The sequence below is a fragment of the Chamaea fasciata genome, unplaced genomic scaffold, assembly GCF_029207755.1.
Source record: "Chamaea fasciata isolate MVZ Bird 193981 ecotype frontalis unplaced genomic scaffold, bChaFas1.0.hap1 SCAF_3, whole genome shotgun sequence".
Classification (NCBI taxonomy): Eukaryota; Metazoa; Chordata; class Aves; order Passeriformes; family Sylviidae; genus Chamaea; species Chamaea fasciata.
The window spans coordinates 14,021,980-14,049,688 of NW_027094088.1; the positions used below are offsets into that span (position 1 = coordinate 14,021,980).

Consider the following 27,709-nt stretch of genomic DNA (forward strand, 5'->3'; position numbering starts at 1 on the left):
TTAGCAGGATAACAGCAGAAAAAAGCAGAAAACATTAATTTTAATTACTTAAGACACTTCAACCTTCCTCAGAACAGATACACAGGTTTCAAAAGATAACATTTTAATTTCTTTTTCCTTTAAAAAAAAAAAAAATTGAGCTGTGTGAATGACCTGCAAATCAATTGTTCTGTAGAAAGAAGTGTGTTCACACACAAAAATTGAAGAATGAATTAAACTGTCTGCCACAGAATTTGACCCTAATTAGGGTGATTTTCCTTGATAAGTAATTAATCAGGAATCCTTGTTCTTACCCCTCTGCATGGAGAGTGGGCAGAAAGTGTTTCACCTCATCACTTCCCTATATACATCTCCATATATCAAATATAGAGATATATGTGCATTCATGGAGGTATCTGCAGGCATATGCGGGTTGTGATGGGTTTATATTGGTGAAAAAGGTGGGAAAAGGGCTGATTTTCAGCACCTACCTTTCTGCTTCAAAATTAGTGTTTGAGTGTGGGATGCAACACAGAAAATAATCATAATTACAATTTTCCAGGCATTAAAGTATGTCTTCCTGTAATATAAGAAGTGGACCTTAGTGGCGGAGCGGCTCTGGTGAATTCTTTGCTTGTGGTGTGTTCTGTAAGGTGGAGTTTGTGGAGTTTCCTCACAGCAGGGTGGGCACAGCACTTGCACAGTGCTAAGCTGAGAGAGGAAATGGGAGAATGTTTCCTGGGGAGGTCAGTCAGTCACAAATGCCCTTTGCACTGGCAGAGCCAAGAAACCTTTTAGCAATTGCAACGACAAAGCAGAAGTGGCAAAAATCTAGAGCTTCACTACAGGTTAAAAAATGTGTGCCTGATGTCCTCTAATGGTGTTACTGCTTAATGAGACTATTGGTGGGCAAAGAACAATTTGGAAAAAATAAGAGAAGGAAAAGAAATAGGAATTTCTTTTTATAGCCTTTAAGTTATCTCATTTAGCACAGAAGAATGTCAGAAAGGCAGTATGTGTGCACAGCTATGCACACACACCTGCCTTTCCTGGTGCTGTACTAAAGTCAATTTGAGTCTAACATTTTTGAATAAATTGCTCGAGTGGTTTGATCACCCATGTGGAAACCTCACCTCTGTGACACCAGCAAAGTCAGCAAGACACTGGGTTATCTGGTGCAGACCACAAGATATTTCAAACATAAGCTCCCCATGAGGCTATTTAAGATGCAGATATTTTTCCCCTGCTACATTTTTAGGAAGTCACATTTCCAATGGATCTCTGTAGGTTTTTTTATGTTTTGGTTTCTTCCCTTTCAGAGATGCCCATTCTTTTCTCTGCCGCCCTAATGTAGTTGCAAAAGCTTCTCTGACCAAATAGGAGTGAAATTATTTATATTTTTTTTTCTTTTTCAAATAGTCCCTCACTATCATTAAAGCTGTAGAAATATTAAAAGCAAAGTAGTTATATGTCTGGTTTCTAGTAAGCTCTTTCTATCGAAACCTTGATCTTAGTGAAGACAGCATTTAAAAAGAAACAAAAAATGGAAAGTACATAATTTGCATCAGCTGTCTTTCAAATATTTTACCATCACATCTCTTCCACAGTGAAATGTGTGAGAATAGCAGTATGAGGCAGAAGCTCTGAAAAAGTGACAAGTAACTCTAATGAGAGATGCTCTGTTTTTAGCATGTTACTATTTCTAAAGCAGCCATAACTTCTGTGGAGTTCCCTCTGACTTTTAACTTTCCGAGGTAAATATCTGCCAAGCATAATAAAAAAAAAAAATAAATGAAGAAAGTAGCTGCAGTAGGGGCAGAAATCAGGATACACTACCAGTGTGGTTAGAATGCTGCCCTAAACCATTGATTGCTGGTTGCCCAACATGCCCATTTCCAAAAATATTCTTTCCAGCAGTAATAAAAGCCTGTTGTAAGTGAAGAGTTTATAATTAAATGAATGATGCTGTTCCTGTCCCGTGTGCAGTTTGAAGATAATGATGTATTTTGCAGTTTTGGCTGTTAATGGCTATTGTTTCACATGTTGTAAGCAAATATTTAGATATTATTAGAGATTTTTTTAAAAAACATTGTGTTCATGAGCATGAATATATTTGGACATCGTTCAAGCTTGATATTGACCATTCCAGTAAGGACAACAACATTCATCAATGTTCCCTGCTTCAGAGAGGCACTCAGAGCCTGACAGTACAGAGCTCTGTTATAGGCAAAGTTCCTTTGGAATGGATAAAATTCAGTTTTGATATTTTTCTGATTTTCTTGAGGTCAGCTTTTTCAGTTTTCCAGCACATTTCTTCTTAAATACAATTAAGGAATTTCCTGATTATTGAAGATAGTATTGTCAAAGGTACTTGTGCTATTTTGCTATGCTTCCTCCCAGAGATTTCTTCCTTGTAGAGGCTGTTCACAAACACTAATGATTTCTTGTACAGAACCCTTTCATTTGTAGTGCTTCCCTTCCACTGGGTGGTGTTTTGTTTTGTTTTATTTATGATGCCAAAACAATACCTTTCAATCCTTGAGGGTTGTTAGCAGCAGCAGCATAGAATGTAGAGATAGCTATCAGATTTTGCTTTCTCCTTCCAGCTACCTGAGGGATTTCACAGTCCAGTCAATGAACAGTGTTTGATCACTTCATGTGCTACATGTATTTGGTGTAAGGACTTTTACATGCTCTGTAGCATTAAGTGATCAAAAGAAGTGAGATCCTCTGTTGTAGCGTTGATAATAGGCCACTCTGCACTGTGTAGCACAGCACACCAGTAAATTGTCAAGTTGATTTTGATTCTGAAAGATCCTCAAGATGAATAAAGGTAAGATAAAGGAAACTACTATGATGGATGAAAATATACATGGCATTAAAGCTTGCCATAGAATGGCTCTACACTTGAGGATAAAAGGAAGAAAGCTGGAAACAGAAATGCCAGGACTGCTCAAAAACTGGGACAACAGCCAGGACTTGCCTTTCTTCCAGAGACCCCAAGCCCTACCTGTGGCACGTTGTAGCTCTGCTGGCTGGGAACAGCATAGGTTATGTGTCCTTGTGCGAGGGCTTTTCACTTCAGTTCTACGTTTGTCTCATAGACCAGTAGTCATTTTGTGTGTGTGTGTTTTCTTTTGTTCGTTTTACTTTTGCTGATTTACATTTCAGTTATAAATTGCTTCAGATAGAGAATTTTCTGAAGTGAGAATATCATGCTTTCTTCATTTTACAGATAGGAGGTAAAAAATACTCATCTAAGTCCACTATTCAGATGCCCAGCTTTTAAATCGCTTTGTGGGCCGGAATTTTTCCTTTTCATTTCAGTTTTCTTTCATGTTACTATGAATATTTAGCAGCCAAGATAAATTAGGAACACATTATTTCAAACTGGTGACCCCAAAGAAAGAGAACAATATTTAAGAAACAATTCTGGAAATCAAAACAATAAAAGAATACAAAGTGCGCATTTAAAAAGTCTTTTAAAAGGGCTTTTTACCAGTGTTTGTGGTAGGCATCTGGAAATATTCAAGACCCTGGTTAATATTAAAGGAGAGTTTATCAAAAGTATGAATGGCAGGTAGGCATTCATTTTTCATTAAAACTCCTATTGGGTTGGTTGTCCAGTGCCATTTTTGTTTATTAATAATTCCCTACAGGCTTTTAATATGGAAAGTCCTTTTACTCAGATTCTCAAAAAATAATTACTGGTGTTTTCAGGAGCATGTGTGTTGATCATTTGGCTATTAATTATTTAGCATGAAAGCCTGCTTGAGAATTTGCTGATTCTTCACTTCTGGTCCCAGTTATATGTCCTGCTCACTCTGACTTCGAATTTGTTTCAGAAACACAGATTATCAGAAGAGTTTTCTGAAACCTTTCTAAGCACAGAAATGAATGCCCTTAAGCCAGGACAGCTTCCAGTTGGATTAGATTGTACTGATACCAAGGTGCTACTCATTTGTTTTATACCCTTGAATGACCGTATCAAGTTCCAGGAACACTGTTTTAATATCCTCTGTATAAAAAATAAAACCACTTTGAAAAACTGGAAAACATGCTTAATTTTCAAATCTCACTGTGCCCATTTGGAAACACATGTTGATACATGTGCAGGGAGGAGCAGTGTTTGCAATTTGTGAGTAGCTGGAGTTTCCAAAGAGTAAGGAATTCCTCAGGCTGGACATTGTGTATTTATGGTACTCAATATGTTTGCCCACATGGAAAATAACTGTACAGAGCAAAGCCAAGCCCTGTGAACTACTTTAGCCAGTAGAAGACTTTGTTTCCTTCAAATTATGCTTTGTTTGGTGGACAGCTTCTCTTCATGAACAGCATCTCATGATTGAAACCCCTGGGTGAGACACAGGAAGGTCAAGATATTTCTGTGAAACATTCTATTTTGAAAGAAATACCACATTAAGGGCTAGCTACTTAAATTGTTCTTTACTGCATGTTTTCTCAGAAAAACTTAATTTTGCGTACTGCAGTAATGATACTGAGTGGATAATAAGATGCAGTATGCTGCTGCTCTGGGCTCTACACCATATGTCTTTCATAACTACTGCATTTTAAGGGTTGGTTGTTCAGGTAATTGTATTGTCTCAGGAATTAATCATCAGGCTAACATGAAATAATACATCTATAATACATAGCAGTGAGAATTACAATGTTTGAAACTAAACAGAAAGACTGCAGACTGAGAGCTGAAGTGTCAGAACGGTAGATTTATAAATATTTCTCTATTTTCTGCTTGCTGAGCTTTATGTATAAATAAAATTGCTATAACACTTTAAAGCAGACTGTGAGAACAATTATTTTAAAGCAGAAAAACTACACAAGTTGTTTTTTCATAGTAGTAAAGGATAGTTGCTTCCTGCCCTGAAATCCTGGGTCAGTGAGTGATTGCTCTTATGATATCTTCTTTCCAGAAATTTTGTTCTGTTGGTCATACAACTGGCACTTTGGGACATAAAAAATTGCCATACCACATGTTGCTCCTTCCACTTAGTGTGCTACTTAGGTGGCTCTTTTTCCAGGTGTACCTCAGTTGTAAATTAGTGGGACGCTGAGCCCATACTTCACTTACGTCTTTTAAGGGCCATTGTTTTAAGGCTAGAAGATGATTAATTTTTATTGACCAATGCTTAAGAGTGCAGTAGCTCTCATAGCATCTGTATATATTTGCATGCATAGTGTAGTTACAGTGACAGTACTATTTCTTATATGTCAGTCAGGGACATCTAGTGAACAATGAATTATTATTATTTCTGTATTGATTTAGAAAATCTAGATAACTTATTGGCATGAAATTGGGGTCATGTAAAGGTTTATTAAAGGATCTTACAGAAATTCTGAGTAAAACAGGAGAGTGAAATATGATGCAAATTTTCCCTCCATGTCCCTTTAACAAAATTCATGAGACAACTAATTGAGGGTCCCAAAACTAGAGGAGGGAAAAAAAAAGTTGCTGTATATTTATGATTATTGATCTGTTTTCTGTTTGCTTTGTACTGTCTCTAGAAGGATCTTGGTGTAGATTAAAAAGGTGTGTTTGTGCTTAGGTGAGCATGCATAGGTGCTGCAGGAAATGCTGGTAACTTTTCTGGCTCTGCAGACATTTTTCCTCTGTGAATAATCTGAGCAGTGGCATAGCACAGTCTTAGGCAGCATTTTGTTGCCAGGATTGCATTTCCAATGGCTGTGTGTAAATGGGTAGCAAAGATCTGACCTCTCTTCTCACATGAATCCAGGAGCCACATTTGGATTCCAGCCACCACTCAAGCCTAGTGATGATTTAACATCATTTCTAGTTCTTTCTCTTGGTCTGCCAACAGTATCTTGAAAGGCTTTGGGTTTTAAGTTTTTCTGTACAATTATCAGAACTGATATCTTGGATTAAAATGAAAAATGTTGGGTTTTGGTTTGTTGGTTTTGTTTTGTTTTGTTCTTTTTGTTGTTGTTGTTCTTTTTTGTTTGGTTGGTTGGGGTTTTTTTGTCTTTTTTGTTTGTTTTGTTTGGGTTTTTTTCCTCATAACCTACGGTCTACAATAATGTGAATTTGAGAAGTAAATAAATATTGGGAAAATAAATGATGCAAATAAATGGTGAGAACTTGCAAGGAAGAACACTGGGAATAACTTAGTGTCCTCACCAGGAAACCAGAGAAAGGGAAGGTTTGGTTGGTTTGTTTTGTTTTCTTTGCTTTTCCACTCTAGCTATGCATTAGCAGCTTTTGGGAAAAGAAAGAAAAACCAAATAGTTTCCTACTTGTTGGGCGGCAAAAGACTGAGTACCAGGTGGATGCATCCTATCAGACATCAGCAGAAACCTTTGCTTCTTTGCTTGAAGTACTGGCCTCTGAGTAGTAACTTTGCTTACCAGCACTCTGATAGAGCTTTCATGCCCTTCCTGGGTTTTCTGCAGTATGTCAAGCACTGATATGCTGAAAGCCTTTCTGAAGTACCTTTCTGAATTTATGAAAGGGCACAAAACCTGGCTGCAAGTACTCAAGATGAGGGAAGACAGGAGGATGCCTGTTTCTGTGGTGACTTGACTTGTAGTTGACTAAAAAGGGGGAAAAATTGTTAATGTTGGAAAAAAAATAGATTGCATTTGAGTGAAAATGATCTCAGTCTTAATAAAACTCAAGAAACTTACATTCAATAAAATCAAAGTATACTTTCAGTTAGTTCTAAGACTTTGTTACTGCATTCACCAGAACGTGGTGCCTCAAGGGCTGATGATATAAAATGCAAGCTGGCACGCTTGAATTTTTTTTCTCAATTAGTCCACCTGTGGGAGTCCCAGTGTTATTGCTTTTCCTTGGAAGTGGTTAAAGGTTGTAAGTATAATGAACTTAGCTTGTCTGAAGTCTGTTCTAAAACTACTGTTGTGCCAAATTTGCATGGACTCATGTTTGACTTATTCCGTAGTTACTGCTCCAGAGAGCAACAAAGCATTGCTGATGTTATAGGAAATATCAATCACATATATTTTTTTTATTTTTAATATATATGTGTGAGAGTGTATATATATATATATATATATATATATATATATATGTATAATACTAGCATTGGTTTTGCTGCATTTTGGCAGATTGGTAGCACTGAACTAGAGTCCAACAGGGAACAAATTGCAATGTCAGCTGCTGGCTTGATTTGCATTCCACCTTTCTTACTTGGTTCCCAGGTTCATAAGTATTCCTGGTGCCTCATCAGAAGTCTGTTAAGTATTTAGAGTACGCAATTCATGAAACAGGCTTGAAAATACTCCACTGGAGTTGCTACATTACAGCAGCTGCTCCCAGAGCTTTTGAAGACAAAACATTTTGAAGTGATTGGTATGTACATGTGTACACGTACACATCCTATGCTATTGGAGCAATCAAAGCTCCCAACATTTCAGAGCACATTAGGAGCATAGAATTGGAGCTGTCTCATGGTTTTATGCAACTGCTTTGAAGCCATTAACATATTTATCCTTAACATGTGAGCTTGGACAGCAGAATTTAGCTATACACAAAGCTTACATTACATGTTGCAGTAATGTACAACAAATTAATTTACCTGCCTGTGTAGGTACTGTCGAAATAAAAGCTGCCCTGGCCTTAGAAACAGGACAGCTACGTGGCCAAAGCACCTCCAAACCAAAAGTTTGGTGTTTCTGGGGAGTTGCTGACTGGGGCTCAGAGTGCCACGGGGTGTCTGTAGATGAATCCAAGATCCCTGTGCTGCATTGTCCCAGGGAGCAGCAGTGGTGATGTGGTGGATTTAGCATTATTCATACTAGCTTTGGATCTGAGGTTCAAAATAATTGCCATAGACACAATGTTTAAGCCACTTCTTGAAATGCATCCCTCCTCTGTTTTGGCCTTTCTTGAAAACTCTCCCATCTCCGGCAGGACTCCTCTCTGTTATTGTGGCCTTAGCAGTATGGAATAGATAAAGGCACAGTAGGAAAAGGATTTGATTCTATTACTGTGTTCTCTCACAACTGGGTGAGACTGAGAAAAAGAAAACACAGGCTGAGAACAATAAACAGTGCAGTGGACTTCTATGGGCTCTGTGTACAGAGCTGATTTTACCAGGGGAGCTCTGAAATGATCATCTTTGCTTGTGGGCAAAAAATATCTTTGCTTTTGGAAATGTGAGCCTGTACTATTTTGGGTTGTTGGCAGGGATAGAACCATCCAACAGTAGTGCTGACTTATTGCAGTATTAATGATGCACAGACATTTCTACAGTGCCCAGCAGGGTGCTGGAGAGGGAACCTTTCACTCAGCATTTCTCTGAGGCTGTTTCTGACAGGAAGGATGACTTCTAAGATTATTTTGAATGAACAAGTGATAAAGGAAAATTTCTACCACTTTACTGTGCAACTGGGGCTGGCAGAGTGAAATTAGTTATTTAGTAGCCTTCAGTTTTATCAGTATCTTTCCTTTCTGCACGACCGGATTGCTCCAAAGAAAGAGGAAATACAAAAACCAGTTCTTTCTAAAAGGTCACAGGCCCACTAGATTAAGCATGACAAGGCTGAGGGCTGAGATCAAGTTATCTCAACAGGTTACTGTATGTCACCCGATCCACAATAATTCTGTATGCACATGGTCTTAACCAAGACAGATGGAAAATAACATGACAAAGACAAATGAAAAATAATGTTATCTTGCAGTGAGGAAGGTGTGCAGCAAGTCAAATTCCTGCATGGCAGTGCAAGGTCTTAGCATCGGGTTTTGTTTTGTGGTTCTAAAGGGCTATGCAAAATGGGGTTGTAATTCATATAATGTTTGATTTGATGTCCAGAAGTCAAACCTAAATATGGATATAATAATAGGGAAGTTTTCAATTTGAAACACAGATTTGTTTCCTTGTTTAGTGGAGGGGTGTTACAGAGAAGCCCACAGGTGCTGGAGAAGTGTAGAAGAAATTAAGTGTATCTTTTAAAAATGGAGTTTTTTATGGTTTCAGATACACAAATATGTCACAAATAAAGACAAAAGAATCACTGTAACATGTTACTAGCTTTTAGGGTGATATTTGATCTTGTATCTACATGCTTGGTGTCTGCACGGTATTTCTGTACAAACGTAGGGAAGTCAGGAAAACTTGGAGCTTTTCTCACTAGAAGGTATATATCTATAAAGGAAGGCTGAAAGTCTGCTTTCAAGTCTGCAAAGCATTCATTTCACTTGGCAATACCTGGCCATTAGCAAATGGTAACTTGGCTGCAGCCCACATGCTCTAACTTTGGTAAAACTGCTGATATATGTGTCATGTATGCCACTTCTTTTTACCCCCACCATTTCTATTCACTTTAAAGCTGTTTTGTTTCCTTTGTAATTTTTAAAAATATCTAAAATAATATGTGTATATGCATATATATAGCAAATAAGAAAACTGGTATATAAAGTAGAGGTTGTGAATAGTATAATTATGAATCATGGTAAAATTAGTCTGCTTTATTTAATCCTCAGAGCCTTTGATTTCTTGAAAGTAGTATGAAAAGTTTCATACACCATTATCATTACATGCTGGTTTTCTGCATTTCAAAAATTAGTAAAAGAAGAGACTGCTTTAAAGCTGGACAATGTTACATTTCTTTGTATATATTTCTGTATAAAGACAGTAAGCATATGAATGAAACAGATGAAACAAATAAGCTGCTTCATCCATGGGAAAAAAAAAAAGGGTGAAATTTATTCTGAGTCTAGTTGAAGTAGCTGAAATTAGGAAGAGCTACGGTTATCTTTCCAAGATAGTGGAGAATTGCTATGCAACTCACACCAGAGGCAAAAGAAGATGAGCATGAATTGGATAAGGTGGATCCTTTATTGACACTCTGTAGATATGGAAAAGTAGGACCAGTAAATGGAGAAATATTAAAACGATCCACAAGGAAACAAAAAAGGGAAATGTTTAAAACACTGTTCAATCAACTGAGTCAACAAAAAATAATTTTCAGACTCATTCTGCAAATCTCATCAGGGAATGGTCCTTCAGTTGTTTTAAAGGAGGTCATAGCTGAGGAGACAGTAGCATCGTACCAAAATGTTGAGGAACTGCAGAGGTGTAACTGCTCAGCTGTGTAACTGCAGTATGCAAGCACTGATGGAAAACAAAGTCAGATGCTTAAAAAGAAAATAAAATAAAGTGGAAGAACTCTTGAGTTCTTTCCTTGGGGGACTCTCAGAGACAAGGAGCTGCAGAGAATACACTTACTGCAGGAAGCAGTGTTAGGGTAGTAAGGCAAAGAGAGAGCACACACAAGAGCTCTGTAAGAGAGGTGAAATTGGTTCTTGGAAGATTTGATGTGAATGACCAAGACATACAAAGTAAAATATTTCATTGTGTTTCATCTGGTCGTGCAAAAACTTCATGAAGTTTTTTAACTTCAAAGAAGGATGTGCCAGTTCTAGGAACATGAAATTTCATGTTGAATTACTAATTATTATGACTAAATCCCTAATCTCATACTGTACAGTGTTTTTCTTTTTTCTCCTCAGTGCAATAAATACCTTTATTGAAGAGTAGAATTGATTTTATAGGAGAAAAAAAATTACAAAGCCCTGAAGTTAACTTTAATAGACATTAAAAGACTTAATTAAAATATATGTGTCCCATTAGAGTGAACATTTTAATAGTCAAAAGTCAATAAAAATGAAAACATACCAATATGGCAATAATTTGGAAAATCTAGTGCCTTGTCCTAGGTATTGGTGTGCATGAGAAGTCCCCTTAGCCCTAAAGCACTCAGACACTCTGGAGTTTATAGGCAAATCCCAGCAAAACAATGAGTCTCTAGCCTTAGTGAGAACATTACCATATCCCTGTGTAAGCAAATGACTTTTCCTTCTCTCTGGCTCTGAACAGGGAAGCACTTGTTAATCAGCCAGTGTGATCTTGGCTCAATGATTCAGAATCACTACAATGTGATGCCAAAAATCTCTCCAAGAGAAAAAAACAGTCTCTTTCTTTGTTATAATTTGTGAAGGCTCTAAGTATGAATGAGGTTTGAAAAAAGGAAAAGCAGGGATGGCATTTGGCTTTTATGGCCAGAAAATTCTTGTATCTCTTCCGAATTACACTGTAAGGCTTTCTGTTTTGAAAGTCTAAAAGGAAAATTTTTGTTTAATCCTCATGGAGGTGAGGGAGAGGACAAAGACAGAAACCTTGAGCTTTCCTCCATCTTACCCCATCCTCATCTTGATCTGAATTTCTTGGGAAACTGAGAGACCTCAGTTTGGTGAAATAACTCATTTGGAATATCAATTATCCTTCAAAAACATGCCCCAGACTTCCTAAGCTGTCAGAAGGTTTGTCACTGTCACATGCAAACAGAAGTTACATCTGAGGAGGGAAGATGTCAGAAATCTTCCCCTGTATGATACAGTGTCTCAATTTCTTCTAAAACAGCTCTTAATTAGTTCTTTTTTTTTCTTCCTCTTTTTTTTCCTTTTTTTTTTTTTTTTTTTTTTCAACTATGCAGCACCAGGGAAAAATTGGAGTTAAATTTAATGTTGGGACGGATGACATCGCCATCGAGGAGATGAACGCCATCATTAACGATGGGAAGTACCACGTGGTTCGCTTCACGAGGAGTGGTGGCAATGCCACCCTACAGGTGGACAACTGGCCCGTCATCGAGCGTTACCCAGCAGGTAAGGGCTCACACAAACACCTAGCACTAAGAGGGTGGGGGATGCTTGGAGTTTGCCTTGTTTTGCTCCACTCCTAATGCAATATCAGCTCCTTTGAAGTGTTTTTATAGCTACAGAAGTAGTTAAAAGAATCCTGAGCAATACAGTTCATGATGATGGCATTTCCTAAGTGAGTTTAAAAGCCCAAATTCAAGTTATTACTGGAAGTCGCAAAATGTACTTATCAAGGCATGAAGTAGTACTTTTGTTTCTTGCTATCATTTGTTCTTATTGCATTTTTGGTTTAGGCGGGGGGAAAAAAGGCTTTGACAAAAGATACAGGGTTTAAAGTGACTCACAAGTCTATCCCCAAGTGATGGGGTGAAACATTTACTGAGGAAAAGGTTGTCTGTGTTCTTTTGATTGCAAGATTACAGCAATCTGAAGCTTATGAATTTAGCAGAAGTCTTCCAGCAGACGCCAACCAAACAGCGTTGCAGTTATCAATTGTACAACCAACCACCTAAACTGAGGTGCCTTAACTTCCAGTGCAAACTGCAGGATATTATTTATGCAGATGATGCTGGTTACTTGAAGAGGACCACTAGTATGACAGCAGAGCTGCCTTGAGGAGGCCAATATTTAATTTTATGTGAATGCCATGCGCTGAGGATTAGTATGCTACTAATTTTATTCATTTCTAAAGGCAACAGGTTTTTCAGATACACAATCCCTTTCTTATTGGGTAGGACTACTGAACCATTAATGGTAACTTATGCATCTGCATGTTATCTGCTAACAGTTGCTCTGTGTGTTTATATTAAGCAAAAGGCAGAAAATCTGGACGTGTAAATGAAGGCAAATATGCAAACCAGAATGACTATTGCCTAAATGACAGTTCTGATTTATTGGTTAAAAAGTAGAAAATTCTTCATTTTTTGGGGGTGAAGTGGTGAAGTGCAGCAGAAGAGAGTGTTTCACTAGTAAGGAATGGATAAGCCATTCCCTGGACTAATTATTAGTATTCTGGATGAGGCTTTTTTTTTATTTTTGTTGCCATTTCAGTTGTAGTCCAGCTATTTACTTGACTTCTAAAAAAAATAAAGATAACTTTTTAACGTCCACGTGTGAAATATAACCCCTCAGATAATTTCTTGGAAATAATTCAGAATATATGAAATAATGAAAGTATGTATTGGGAAAGAAACCATGTATAGCAGAAGTTGTTAAAATACCTACCTGTGTGCTAATATGCTATGAATGAATGACAACTCTGGCAATTAGAGCAATTAGCAGTTTCTAAGTTAGACACATCTATGAGAGGTGATAAACTCTTGAGGGAAAGGGGACTACTGAATGAAATAGTGATCTTTCAGATTTTTCTGTTTCCCCTGTGGCCCCCTGGCTTTCCAATTTTGCAGTGTTTGGTAAATGGTTGCTGATTTAGGCTGGGGAGGACCTGTCATTGTTTGTGTTCAAGACCTATTCAGCTCAAAGGGAAAAAATGGGCTTCAGGTGGTGTTTTGTTTCTTTTGGTTTTTACCTAAATGATGATTGTGAATTCGCTGCCTCCAAGCTCGGGAGTGATGCATCCCAACAAAGAGGAAGTCAGGCAAACATGCCAGGAGGTCTGTGTGGATGAACAGGGAGCTCCAGGACAGGCTTAAATACAAATAAAAAGCCTTGAGTTCTAAAGCTATGGCACATAGAACTTGTTTATACTAAACAAAGATCAATTTAAAAAATAGAGTGATTTCCTTGTGATGGGATTGGTGGAGTAGAAAAAGGCTGGATGTTTTCTTTGAAAAAGAAAAACAGAAAATTAGATCTTCTTGAGCTTCCATGAGAAATCTGTGTGCAGGCTGCATTTCAAGGCATTCTCGGCTGCTTCATTAGCTGCAGTACAGAATCCCCTGGCTTGTTTTATTGTTGGACCTTCTAAGACTGCTTTGGCCTGTAATTTTCTTTGACTTTCCCATAGTAATATTTTATGCCTCCTGTATGCCATAGCATTGCTTTTGGCTGCTATCATCCCCCTTTCCACCTTCCGTCTCTTTTGCCTTCCCAGAAAGAGAGCATCTAGCTGCACCTTTATCTTCTCTTTCTATGCTGCTTCATCAGGTTTGCCAGTCTTGTTGCTTAGGGTTTTTTAAATTAATAATAAAATCAAGATTAGGCTGCTAGTAAAGTTGCCATACTTATATATGCTGGATTTTATTTTTTTTCAAAGATAAAATTAAATAATCAGTTGGGGTCTAAGAAATACCAACCAATCAGGTCTTTCTTTATGAGGAAAGATTTTTCTCAGAATTACACTTCAGGTTGGGATAACTGTATACAAGACATTGCTTGTTTGTGTTTGGTGTCTTAAAATGCTGGGTGAAGATTTTCTGAGAGAAGTTTCTGGTCAGAGACTCAGGATTGTCCAGTTTCATTGCCTGTGTAGGCTTTATCCAGCCTCATGTAACTGCTGTGGATAAAGATACCCAAGGCCCAATAACAGCTGGTACCTTGCAAAAAGTATCCCATGTGAATGCTTCACAGAGCTTCCATGGTGGCTTTGTGTGTTTTACCCAAGAGCTGCATAAAATGCAGAAGAATGACCCTAGAAGATGAATAGAATGTAATGTGTCTTTCCTGTGACATCATTCTTGATCCCACTAGATTTGAGTTTGCTCTGGGCCAATGCACCTTCAATTTATATCTGAGTGGGTGTGAAATGAGAGAGCTCTAAAAAGAAAAGAGGCAGGGATCAGTGATAGAGGTTGAATATCCTAGTGAAGGTGGATGGTTGTTTTTTGAAATATAGTTGGGAAAAAATGTGGTTTAGTCCTAGATAAATGTGAAGACTTCAGTATCCTGAAATGGCTGGATGATTATCAGAAACAGAGGTTTAGATTTGCATATGTATGTTCTTCCAGACTACCATCAAAGTAATTTGTTTACTCTGAAGTTTCTTTGTCACTTCTCTGAATAAAATGCTAGGCCTATGAGGATGTAGACTTCGATTTTTGCCCTTTATTAAATGTTGATCCTGTTTTCCCCATTTCTTGTGTTTCCGACTGGCATATAGCCCTGTGAGTGAGTGGCACACTGTAGTTTTTTGATAGTTGATTAAGATGCCCATATCCCCATTTGATTTAATTATTCTGTCTTAACTAAATTCAGTGTTATGTCTCTTTGCTGAACTATCACCATCCCTCTGCACCTTCCTGAAGAACTTTAGTATTTCATCTTGACCTCTTTTTCAGATAGTGAATTGACATTAACTTATCTGGATGCAGCCTAATTTATGATCATATTAAACAGGAATGAGAAAACTGCTGACTGTGCAGAGCTCCTAATCAATGGACTATCCCCATTTCCATGCAGATCTATTCTATTCCTTGTGGCATATCTTGTCTGCTTCACTGTCTAGTTTTAATTGCCCGTCCCAATGGTCTGGCTGCTGTTGTGGTGATAGGACTGCTCCACAATAGAAACTCCAGCTGCTTCTGTGAAGAGACTGCTCTTGTAACTTCAGTTAGGTAATAATTCTACACTGAAGTGTAGGTTTCCTAAAGATGTGTGAAACAAAGAAGTTGTTAATTTGTGTCAAAATGAACTAAGAATTATGGTCAAATTAAAAAAAAAGGCAGAAGAAAGGAAATTTGTTTCAGTTATATAAAAATATTAATTTCAGTATTTTCTGAATAAAACATTCTGACTTTTCATGCCAAGATTGCCCAGTGTTTATAGGGGACTTAGATAATCTGAGAACAAAGCATTTAATTTAATTTGGAACAACATTTTCTTCCTTACCTGAAAGAAAAAGTGTTTCAAATAAGATCAAATAGGGAGGGGGAAATAAAACCCAAATTTTTATCATAATAGAACCATATCTATTAATCATGAAAAGCAGTTTTCTTAATTATCTGATCTTTGTCCCTTGGTAGTGAAGTGCATGCATTTTACTAGTCAGAGAAAGTATATCAAAACAAGACTGAGGACATTTTAAAGCCACAATAACCACCACCTATTGTGAAAGAATTTCAGAATCACTTTTCTGAGACTGACTCTATGCTCTCTGTGGTCAAAGGCAGTTTGCCCAATGATGATTCTTTTAAAACACACAGCACAACTAATCATTTTACCAGTGAGGATTTTCTCTTCGTGACTTCCATCATAAATCAGACTGATGTAGAATTTTCTATCTAGAAAATGGCCTATTAGATATTGGGCAATAGGTCTGTGGTTTCAAAGCTGCTCGGTCTGCTGAGAATTCTCAGCATCCTTGGGACCCTGCAGCAGTTTGGAAGATACTGTCTGATACAGGCAAATGATGCCCTCCCAGTCATCCTTGGATCTCTGCTTAGCCTTAGAAAAGCGTAACTGTGTTGCAGCTGTCCTCACACATCCCATGGGTCAGGACGTGTCATGTCATGCTGACAGATGAAGATCTGACAGCATGAGCATGTCACTCACATTGCTTGCAGAAAAGAGCTTGTCCAAAGCATTGCCAGACTACTGGAACAGATATATCTCTGTGATTGGGAAGTATAAATCGTGATGGAGCACAGATACCAAATAAGAACCTGTGTGAGAGACCATGGATGCTAGCAGAAGAGCAAACTGACATTATGCAAAGTGCCAGTACCTCTGCAATATGGCAATCACCAGCTCTAAGGGCTTTGGTATAATATAGAATAATTCTGCACTGGTTTTGGTTTGGGGGGTTTTTTTGTGTGTTTGTTTGTTGGTTGGTTTGGGGTTCTTTGGTGGTATGGTTTTGATTAAAGAGCTGAGATCACATGTGTTGTCTTTAGGGACTCTCTCTGGATCTGTGGGATAAAGGTTGTTTCTGCAGAACATCCAAGGGCTAAGGGAAGGAGACATGTCATGTAAATGCTACTCTTGGTCCCTGTATTGTAGAAACTAGAAAAAGTGTCTGTCATCTTTTCATGGGATACACGTGACTTTAAGATAAATGCTGGGAGTCAGCTATTACCATGTATCCTATTTAGGGTAAATAGCATCCATTTGTCTTGGGTTTTTTGTGTTCAGATTGACTATAAAATTAACAGGAGACATTTGTGTCAGTACATTTGTTCCTCCAGGAATTGATTAGCATTTCCCAAGCGATCCATGTACTTGCCTAACTTGCTTACTATTGGCTTGGAAACAGCTTCCAAACTCAAGCCCCTACAGTCACTTCTGAAGAGGATCATAGATGGTTTTCAGGTGTAAGTGTGGTTGAAGGGAGACATCTCAAGTACTTTCACAAAAGTGTCTTTGAATATTCTAATAAGAGGGACAGTCAGCCTGTTATCACCACATCCATGCAAAATCATAATGGTCAAGGTGATGTAGGAATCTAACAATTAAATGATCACTCAGCGTTTGCCTTGCTTTGTGCCGTAGAGCAAATTTTCAAACCTCGCTGGCCACTGCTGTTTGGACACAGGACTTTCAGGGTGTTTCACAGGACAATAACAGAAGCTTCTGACTGCTATTTATTTGTCCAGCAATATGTTGCCTGTACCTTTTTTTCTCACTGGATTCATCTTTTGGATGAAAGAATCCATCTTCATTCTCACTCTTGTGTGTTCCTTTGTTATGGCCAGAGTTTGGACTCCTATAATCAGATGTGTTATCCCTCAGCCTTGATGGTAAGACATAGAGGATATGAGAAACACCATCATCTGCAAAGCTTAAAAACCTGGAGGAATCTCATATTACTTTTTCCCAAAGACAAAATAAAAACTGCCTTTATACCCGGGAGGGAAGTCCAATGGAAAATACTTAAGTTCTGTTAGCAGCAATTAAGCTTCTGTGAAGCACAGACTGCTGTGTGTCTCCTGGCTTGGATGGCATTTTCCTGCTGTAGGAAACCAGCAGTGCCAGTGAAATAAGGACATCTCATAAGACTTTACTTCCCTTGGAGATAATAGTGTTTGGAAAAATCATGAGGATTTCTCAGGAGCTCTCCATCTGGGAATGTGTAGAAGATGAATGTGCAAGTAAGCACTTTATTTGTAAATATATGCCATATATATAAAATCAGGCTTTAGAAGGGGAAGATGTGGTCTAATATATTTAGTCTATGGAATTAGTAAGAAGAGAATAGGAAAAATACCAGCTAAGTCAATAGTTGTTTTGTGACCAAGTAAGATCTCACCCTCCCTGATCTGGAAAGCAACTCAACAGTGTTATTTATGGCCTTTCATGTGTTTTTGGAGTCACATCTCCCTGGGGTTCTGTTTATGCTGAGGTCTCCATCTGGGAAGGTCTGCTGGGACTTGTAATAGTTAAACCTACTCTGGTTTTGTAGGAGATAATGGGGTATAAATATGAATGAGTTAACATACTTGGGGTTTTTGATTTGCAAAAAGTCTTTGATGAAGTTCCATGTGAAAACATTCAGGAAGAATTTACCCAGCCCTGGTGGTAAAGGTCGAGTTCTTTGATGGATCAGACTCTATCTTAGGGAGAACAGGTCACAGATTCCCACCTAATGAAAATCAAAAGAGTAAATAAATTGATTTTCAATGGATGTATGATCATTTAAACCTTGTTGTATGTTGAATAACATTGATTTTTTAATATAAAAGTTAGAAACCATACAGACAGGCTGTAAGAGAGACAATTTCGAGATTACTACAGAAGAAAAAGATTAGTGAATGAAGAATTTAAAAAAAAAAAGTGCTTCCAGGCAATGAAAAAAATGGAGAAATGAAAGGTATAAAAATCTATAAAGGTATTTTGAAATAAAAGCATTTAATAATCCCAAATTTTTACATTTTTATTGGTTTTGTGCAATTTATTTGCATTTTTTTTTTTAGAATAAGAGATTGTGCAAAATCTTCATTGGCTTAAACAACATTTATCAAACAAAGCATTTTTCATCTTATTCCAGAGTTAAAAGAACAACTGACTCTGCTGGATATGCATCGCAGCAGTAAAAGTAAAGTTGATATATGAAAGATAACGCACATGGGTGAGATAATATAAATTTTCATAGAAAATATTTTTAATTGATTGCACTGGCTCAAGACAAAAGTTTAATGCTGTACACAGCTCATGGATTATTTTGATTATCAGTAAAAAAACAAGTTCTGAGAATGTTTAGAATGTTAAAGAAAGTATTAACGGAACTATATTTAAATCAATGGTCTACTTTCCCTTTAAAGGATTAGTGGTTTGGATGGCTTTTTTTCCCCATTCCCATTTAATTTTATTTTTTCCCATTTGTATTTAAAAGTAAGGTTAGTGATAGAAGAGCTTAAGAAATTAGAAATTAAAATGTACTGGGTCAAGTCTGCTTCTTTGCATAAATTGTTACTCTTACAGAGTAACTTAGAAGAAACATCCTACTCTTAAGAAATTTTCTTTTGCTTTCAGTCCAAACACTTTCCAGTTCATCCCACTTTGTTCTTACATGTCTTTCAGAATAGTTTTCTCATTTCTCTGCTCATCATAATAACCTTTCTTCAATGCTTTTTTTTGTTTTGAATTTGGATTTCAACTGCACATGTGTTTGAAAATGGACCATAGTGAGAACATTCGGACCTCAAGGATATGTGAAGACAGTAATGTAGATATTAATTCTGCATTTTAAGACCTTTTTCATACCTCAGAACTGGAAAGCCCAGTGTCATTCTGCAGCTGACTACCTATTGAATGTCTTTCCTCATGAATTCTCTATCAGAGTATCCCAATTTAGGGCAAGAAGTTGTAGGACTGGTCCTATATCTGAAGCGTGTGACCTGCACTTTGTAGTATAACCTTTGGTGTCACAGCTGTTAATTCAGAAGGGCTCTGTTCCTCTTGACTGATACCTGCAGCCTCTTCAGCATTACCACCATGTCTATTTCGATGTCATCTACAGATTTCATTGTCTGGATGGCACTTTATACTGAGATCAGTTAAGAAAAGACAGAAGATGATTTATTGCACAACTCAGCTCAAGTGCTTTCTTAGGAGTTCCATCGAGGTAGTTTTTCTGGGAAAAAACCTTTGTTTTTCCTTGCAGTCATCTCTGCAGTGGCTTCTGTGGTAGCTCCTACAGCACAGCCTAATGCAGTTTGGGAATTCATCACGATATTCGTCTTGTTAACCCCATGTAAAACTCAGCATTGAGTTTATCACGTTTCTGTGACTAGAACACATTGGTCTTCCACTCATTCAACTAGATGGCATCAGTTTTCTAAAATACAAGGAGAGCTTTTGCACATCTGACCTACCTGATATTTCTTGAGGCTTTTTGTTTTTCAAATCTAGTTAATTATAGCAGGGAACATAAGGGCCAGAATATGGTACAGTTGACACATTGGCAGGTCTGAATGTGGCAAGCAAGGACTGCTTATCATCTGTGTGAATGATTCACCAAGAAGCTAAAGAAGACACTGAGTGAAGTGGGAGTTGCAGAGAGGAGACAACTCCAGTGCTGGTTCCTCGAAGGAGATGCATCCTGGGAAGACGGGAGCCTCGAGTGTGATGCAAGACAAGCAGCCCTTGAATTCAGAACCTGTCAATAGCTACAGCAGCAGGGTATGGGTCTCTACATGAGATAGAGGAAGGAGGGGAGAAAAAACCCTTGTTCCATGCTATCTTTTGGGGGGTTTTATTCAGCTTTTTACCTAAAATTTTTACACTTCTGTACTTTTTCCACAGTTAATTCATGATTTGCTACATGACATCATATCAAAATCATTTTCTTCATCTGAAAATTAGTTGACTTGTTGAATACAGCAATTTAACTAGCCTAACATGACTTGGTAAAGTTTTGCATTTTATCTCATTTTCCAATTGCTTTCATGTCTTTAATTATTTTTTTTTAAATTTATTCTAAAGCAGCATGCACAGCTAAGGTCAGACTAAACACTTCAACTGGGTAGATTTTAAATTCTTCTCATGTGAAGCTATTACATTATCTGTTCTCTACTGCAAGAAATAACATGTCTCATTGGATAGCTGGATTTGCAAACTCCTGGCTTCTAAATTTTAAATTCTGGGATAGAGATCATCTTTCTCACTTTCAGGACACGCAAGTTCAGTAAGAATATGTACATTGCTTTTTTCTGAGCTGTGGAGATCTAGATCAGACACATTCAGAATGTGTCTAGATCAGACACGTTCAGTATATTCAATCTGCTCCTTTGGATCACCATCAGCCTTCCTATAAAGTAATTCTCCCTGACTCCATGATCTCTTTTTGTTTATAGCACTTTAGAATCTCTGGGTTTTGAATTTACTTTACTTTCTTTGGGAGGTTCTTTCGGCTTAAGTTCTGGCAACTTTTCTTGAGTATTTCTTTATTTTTCTAATTCTGAAAGGCACTGCTTTCTTTACTGAGCAAGTCAGGGGTTTTAACCTCCTGTAACGTAACCTGTGATAGTGCAGCATAGATAGATGGTGTATATTTTAACCTTGCAGGTGCAAACTCAAATATATATATATATATATATATATATATATATAAAATTATTTTAATACTTTATAGAATTTCCAAGTGTCATTCCTGGCTGAATCTAGCCCCTTATACTGATTGCATAATCTGACTTCCTTCACCTTATCAAATTTTGTTCTTTTTAAATCAAGAATCTGATTTACAGGCTTATTTTTAGTTGTCCTTATATTAATTTAACTCAACTCCTGATCACTCAATCAAAAAATGTTTCCTACAATTACCTTTTCTCCAGCTTAGCCAAAGCAAAGATAAAATTGCGTTATTTTTTGTTCATTTTGTCTGGACAAAATCTTCAATGAGGCTTTCCTATTGTAGGAAGCTGATATCTACCTATATTCATGTTATTATGTCCAGTTATAATATGAATAAAAGAAGGCATTATACCAGAGTGTAAAATAATGGTGTGAAGAACTAAAAATAAGACAAGACTCAATTCAGTAAGTCCTCCAGAGTAAAGATGGAAGAAACTCTTCTGCAAGAAGCAGGAATCAAAATACATGAAAAATTCATCTAAGTTACTGAGACACAAACCAGCAGTTAAGTGATGGATGTAACTAGGCCAGTGTGCTACCTTGCCTTTGTAATTGCACAACTGATTTCTTGCATGTTTTTCTCATTTCATACATCTCTGACTGCTCTTTGGTTATGATTAAAGGTATTTGTCAGCATGTGCCCAGGTCTCACTTTCTGTATAATTTTATTGTCGATGTGAAAGATTGATGTTAACAAAAATGGAAGTTTATTTTCCCATTCTCTTTGGGTAAGCCTCTGTTGCAGTTTACCCAAAGTCAAGGAATTATTATTTATTTATTTAAAGCACTACTACCCTTTGAGAGATTATAAAATTGTTCTATCCTGCTGCTGTCTTTAAATAAAGAAACTAGGTGATACCCAAACAAAGCAGTACAGTAAGTTTTTTTTTAAAAAGTGATTTCAGTAAAATTTCCCAAATCACCTTTTTAATTTGACAGTTTATCAGGTCTTTCTTTCAGATAATGCAATGTAATAATGCTTCTCTGAGTCTGCAGACAGATTTTTTTTCCTTTATTTTTCATCTTGGATAGCCCGATGAAATACAAAGGCTCATCCCTTCTTAAGCTTGTTAGAGTCTATAATTAAATTCAGATCTTGATAAAATGTGTGGCACAGTTGTCATTACTTGATCACAGAAGGTATAACACCTTTCAGCTAAATACGGCAAGGTGGCACAATGGAAGGAGAAAGAAAATGTCAAATGAGCAGTGATTCAGAAAAACATTTTTTAAATACTGAAAGAAACAGAGATGTGCTCTTTTCATGTCTTTTGGCAGAGGATGGGCCGATACCTGCTTACCATAATTAGGCACAGGGTGATATGGAAATTGAATTTCTGGAGACAACAAGCTCCAGGGATTCAAGTTAGAGGAATAAAATGGGAATGAAAACAGACCTAAGAATGAGACTTGTCAAATCTGTCACAGCTGGTCCCTTTCACCCCTTCAGGAAAGCTTATCTATTAACAATTCCCAAAAATCAGACCACAAAAGATGAAATATTGCCAATACTTAGAGGTTCTTTTATAAAATTATATTTGTCTTGAGATAGGTTTTCTGTGTAACCTTCAGCATCATACTTACCCAGTCTAGTAGGGTGAGTTAGAAATGGAGGATTAACATCTTGTCAGTTAAGAAGTGAACAATTTACTCAAACTCTTCCCCAAGAAATTTCATCTGCATTGTTTCCTTAACAATAAGAAATGGTATCTCTGATGGCATCAATGATTTAAAAGAAATTTGTCATTCTTCTTTTCTTTCCCACGGGCAGGACCGCTTTGTCAGTGCAGAGATTTGAACAGATTCCTTTGTTTCTCTTTCCTCCCAGCCCCCAGTGGGTTTGTAACTATCTCATTACACAGGACTTTATATAACGTGTCACTCGCTGAGCCAAACCAATAATTCACTCACCCCAGTGAAATGATTTCCATGTAACTCTTAAGTTGCTATGTTTGTGACAGTGCCCCTTTCTTGAGAACAGCACACACATGGGTCTGTTCTAAGGCTCCCACTAAAGCTCCCAGTGGCTGGTTGAGCATGCAAGAGCAGAGTACAATGCTGTACTACCTCTGCAATGCACTCTATTTCCATTATCTTCTGGGGCAAGCCTGGAGTCAGTCTGCAGTGGGAACCTTTCTCAGGACAGAACAAATCAATGTGGTGTTGAGCCTTCCAACCAGACGATCTATCATATGGAAAACAAAATTAATTTCTCTGCAGTGCTATTGTGTTTTAGGTGCTCTTGGAAGATGAAGTATTTTTTTATTTGGGCACATTCGTGCATGTGTCCCCAATATATTTTACTGGTTGCATGAGGTGTGACAGCCGTATAGTACTTTATGTCTGCAGGATAAGAACTTCCATTAAACTAACTAATTCAGAAATAGTCACTATAATTCATACTGCAGCAGGGAAAACAGCAACTTGCTCTGTCCTAGATATATTTTCCAGAGAGCGAACTGCATTAAGCAGGTATCCAGAAAGACACAAATCATTGCTGTCTGGAACAAATGAGCATGCACATTCTTTAGACTCTCTTTCTCCCATTTGTGCCTTGTGAACATGGGAGAGAAGGTGTACACCCATCTCTTCATCCTGTGGTGTGATTAGATTTCTTCAGTCTTAAGCCCTGTTGGTTAAAAAATGAACAAACAAACAAACAAGTTCTTGCAATTGCAGAGTCCACACTACCATTTTTTTTTTCTTTAATACTTTGGATTTGAGATTAATGGCACCTTAGTTGCAAGAAATTCTACTGTTGTATTATATCATGCATATACAATTAAGTTTAGAGTGTTCCAGGGCTGTTCAAAGAGCTGCCTTGACCCTAGCAAGGTATACCTAAGCCAGAGGATAGTTGTTTTTTTTTTTTTTTCAGCCTATCCTACCTGTCAAAAAAGAAAACCTGGTATGATTTATATAACCTAGAACTCTTATGAGCTGCACAATAGGCAGATTGTGTAGTATACAGAATTTCAAATAAATTTGAAGCAGAAATTGAATATCCCTCAGTGTATCAGAAGCATGAAATGTTGTAAAGGGCATCCTAAATTCATCCCCTTACATGCAGAAGTTAACTGAATTAAAGGCAGTGAAATTATGCTTTTACAAATTGCTATAATTGAAATGTGAATGGTTTATTTTCCTCAGTGAAGTATTTCTAAGGAGTTAAATGGCTTGTCTGGTGCAGCAGTGGGTTTAGTGGGCATTAAAAAATGAATGAAACACACTATCATCAAGGTTAAGTATATATAAAGACAGTCCTGATTTTCCTGTTTTACAGATCTGTTGGGCATTAAAGAGGAGAGGTTTAAATTTTTTAAATTACGGTTTACACAATAGGGAGAGAATAATAAATATGCCCTTTGCAAAAGAACAAATGGTGCTAAAAATATGGCTGTAGCTGAGTACAGGGCTAAATCTTAAAAGTCTACTCTCATTTTCAGAGCACAGCAATTGCCTCATAGCAGATTTCAACCAAAGGATTCTTTAGCGTCTCACTTCAAGGTCCCAGTCCTGGAGCTTCTCTCATGTAAATTCAAGTGAGGATTGTGTCTGAACTAAACTACAAACTCAGTAATGGCTGTACTATCAGTTCTAGAAAGCTATGGTAGGATATGGTACACATGAAGGATTTGGGCAGAGAGGTTTCAGACTCAGTTTCAGCATTCCTCCTCCCCTTTTAAGTTCTCTGGTGCTCATGGGTATCCTGTGTGTAAAAATCATCCTTTAAGAGCCAATCAGACAAGACTGATTGATTACAATCAGAGAAGAGCAACACTGCAGAGGGTGGTGTGGCAGTGACTTTGGGGAGCCTGCACATCACAGCCACACATCTCATTTTCAATCTCAAAGTTAATGGATGTTCCTCCTCCAAGTGGTGAGCAGTGAATGTAGTTTATTTTTCATTAGTCAGACTGAGGTAATAAGCTCAGTATTGCATACAACTGAAGGTTCTCAGTGAGGGGCACTCACTCACATTCCCAGCAACTGGGGCTCTCTACTGGCTCTGAAAAGCTGATGGCAATGTAGGCAGTGTCCTGGAGAAATAGAATTCCAGGAAGACACTTGTGGGGGGGGTCTTGTCTTCCAGGTTGCTCCGTATGAGGTATCACTGCTCATTTGATATTTTCGTTCTCCTTCCATTGTGCCACCTTGCCGTACCTTTCACCTTTAGCGGAAAGGTGTTATACCTTCTGTGATCAAGTAACGACAAATGTGCCACACATTTTATCAAGATCTGAATTTAATTGCAGGCTCTAACAAGCCTAAGAAGTGAGGCTGTGAAAAAGGAGTTTATGGAAATGGCTTTGTGGGCACAAAAGGCTAAAGCATGAAGAACTGGGGAGGATTTTGCCACCTTTTGCAGCACTTTGAAACAAGCTCTGGAACAGGTATCAAAGTCTGTAACTGGGGTCTGTGGTTCTATGGAAGAAAACAAATTAGTGTGTGTGTAATGAGATCCACGGAGAGGCACAATCTTATGTGCTTTATACTGTCAAAAAGAAAACTATGCAGTCACTTGATTACAGTCTAAGTGCTTTCAGGAGGAAAAAACAGTAGATGCTTACAGTGCTCTTTAGATGTTCTTAGAAAGCTGTAACCAGAGCTAAGAAATGCATGGAAGAAAAGAGCTCAGAATTTCAACAGTGAGCCACTTCTGAGAGATTTACCTCATGATGTGTCATCACATCAGGAGAAGCTGGTTTCCTGGAAGTCCTGATTGAGCTTGTTATAGGTTATAAATTAGCCAAAGAATTGCTTCATGGCTGAATATCTGTTTTAGTAGGTCAACAGTTATATCCTTTGATGTGCAGTTGACATTAGTCCTATGTCTTAGGAGTGTATTATCAATATAAGAAAAATGCTACAGTACCACTGTGTTCATAATGCAGCTATAGCAAAAACTTTTCAGGAATTAAAGTCAGAGTAGAAAAAAAAAAATCCAGGTATCATTTCTATATCCAGAAACATTACTGTGCTAATCAACAGCTGTGTGATACCTTAAATATGTCAGTACTACCAAACTGAGAATGTGCTTGCAAAAGAGCAGAAAGAGAATACTGGAAACATTACTTAAATCCTGATAGATCATTTACTCTTCTCTTTCTCAGCTTTGTAGATTTATGCATCCATAAATCCTGATAAATTTCTGTAAGGAATGATTCTTAGTTAACTGCTTGCTTATCCATTTTATCTGATAGCTCACAGTTTGTTGCATGTAATTTTTGCAGTAGCTGACTTTAGTTAAAGAGCATTCCACAGAGTAAGCCTGCATGCAGCTTTTCCAGCTGAGCTGGAGAGATGAGCCATGCTGCAGGAGTGTGTCAAAAATAATCTGTTGCCTGTACACTTTCCTTATCTGTCATAGCTCTGTGGATGTGAGCACCATGGGTGTTCTGTGCAGAAAACAAAATGGGATGATGCTACTCCAGTCCTTGTCAGAATCCTGTTTTGGCCTTGTACTTTATTTGTGGTAACAATCCACCCTTGCAATTAGTGTTAATTGAATATATTTCAGCCTCAGAGGTGAAACTTTGTTTCTAAGTTTAAATGTTCAGCTTTAGAAGCAGTGGCAAATCTGTGAACATATGAATAAAAGCAAGGACAGGAGGCAGCTTCCTTTTCCCCTGTAATCTATTGAGTCCATGCCAGTACTTTCATGGGTGATGATGGACAGTAGATTGATGGACTTATGTAGTCTTTCCTGCTCAGAGGCTTGAATTTTATCTTGAAATATGCTTATTAAACTGGAATGTATTAATATTTTATAAGTCATCTGCCCATTTTAGCTGTTAGTGTATTATTGGCTTTGAATGAGATACTTATTTAATACTTCACCTTGCTCAGTACCATCATTTAGAAATAAAAATAATTTAAATAGCATATTACATTATATTTAATAATGTATTAGTGCTTTGTGTTAGAGAAGCTACAAGGGTTCATAAAGCTGGAAAGATGATAATATCCTTATTTAATTTCAACGTGGTAGGTTTCAGGATGTTTTTAAAAGGTCAAGTGGTTCCCTGAGAAAAAGTAGATGTGTAAATTTTGCTAGTAGAGCTATTTTCTTTCTAAAGTTGATCTTTTTCCCATTTAACATTGCATAATTGTTTCAAAGTAGAAGTCAGGTCTACACTCTGGGTATTGCATCAGCCAATGGATTTTGTAAAACAAAATGAAAAATTAAACATATTGACAGTTGAATAGCAATTATCTATTTCCTTGCAAATTCATATATGCTTAAATAGTTCAATATTGATTGTCTCTTCATTCTGGTGTTTCAGCTCAGATTTGCTCTGAAAATCAATCCAATAAATTTAGACCTACATGAAAGTTAGCTGCCAGCTCTGCCCTGCCTATCCAAAATGTGGCCTTGTTAGCTTTTAAAACAGAGCAGCTCCTGATATGAAAGTGTGTCCTGGGCAAGAGCTTAAAGCATAGGGATGTCTTGGTTTAGCAGGTGCAGGGTCCATATATTAGGACTGGCTTCAGAGTCACTGGCTTTCTCTTCCGGAGGCTCAAGGCTACCTTGACACCATCTGTCATCTGAAGACATCCCAGGAGAGATCTGTTCAGAGATGTCTTTGGGCATGGAAAGGACCAGAA

General features: G+C 37.5%; 1 protein-coding gene across 19 annotated transcripts in view; it reads left to right on the forward strand.

Moving 5' to 3' along the window:
• The window catches only part of NRXN1 (neurexin 1), a 684,323-nt gene that overhangs the window by 550,076 nt on the left and 106,538 nt on the right, over positions 1–27,709 (forward strand). For all 19 annotated transcript variants that reach the window (XM_066178062.1, XM_066178063.1, XM_066178065.1 and 16 more), the window contains one exon: positions 11,470–11,641. In XM_066178062.1, coding sequence (XP_066034159.1) covers positions 11,470–11,641 — 172 coding nt within the window. The remainder of the gene's footprint in view (positions 1–11,469; positions 11,642–27,709) is intronic.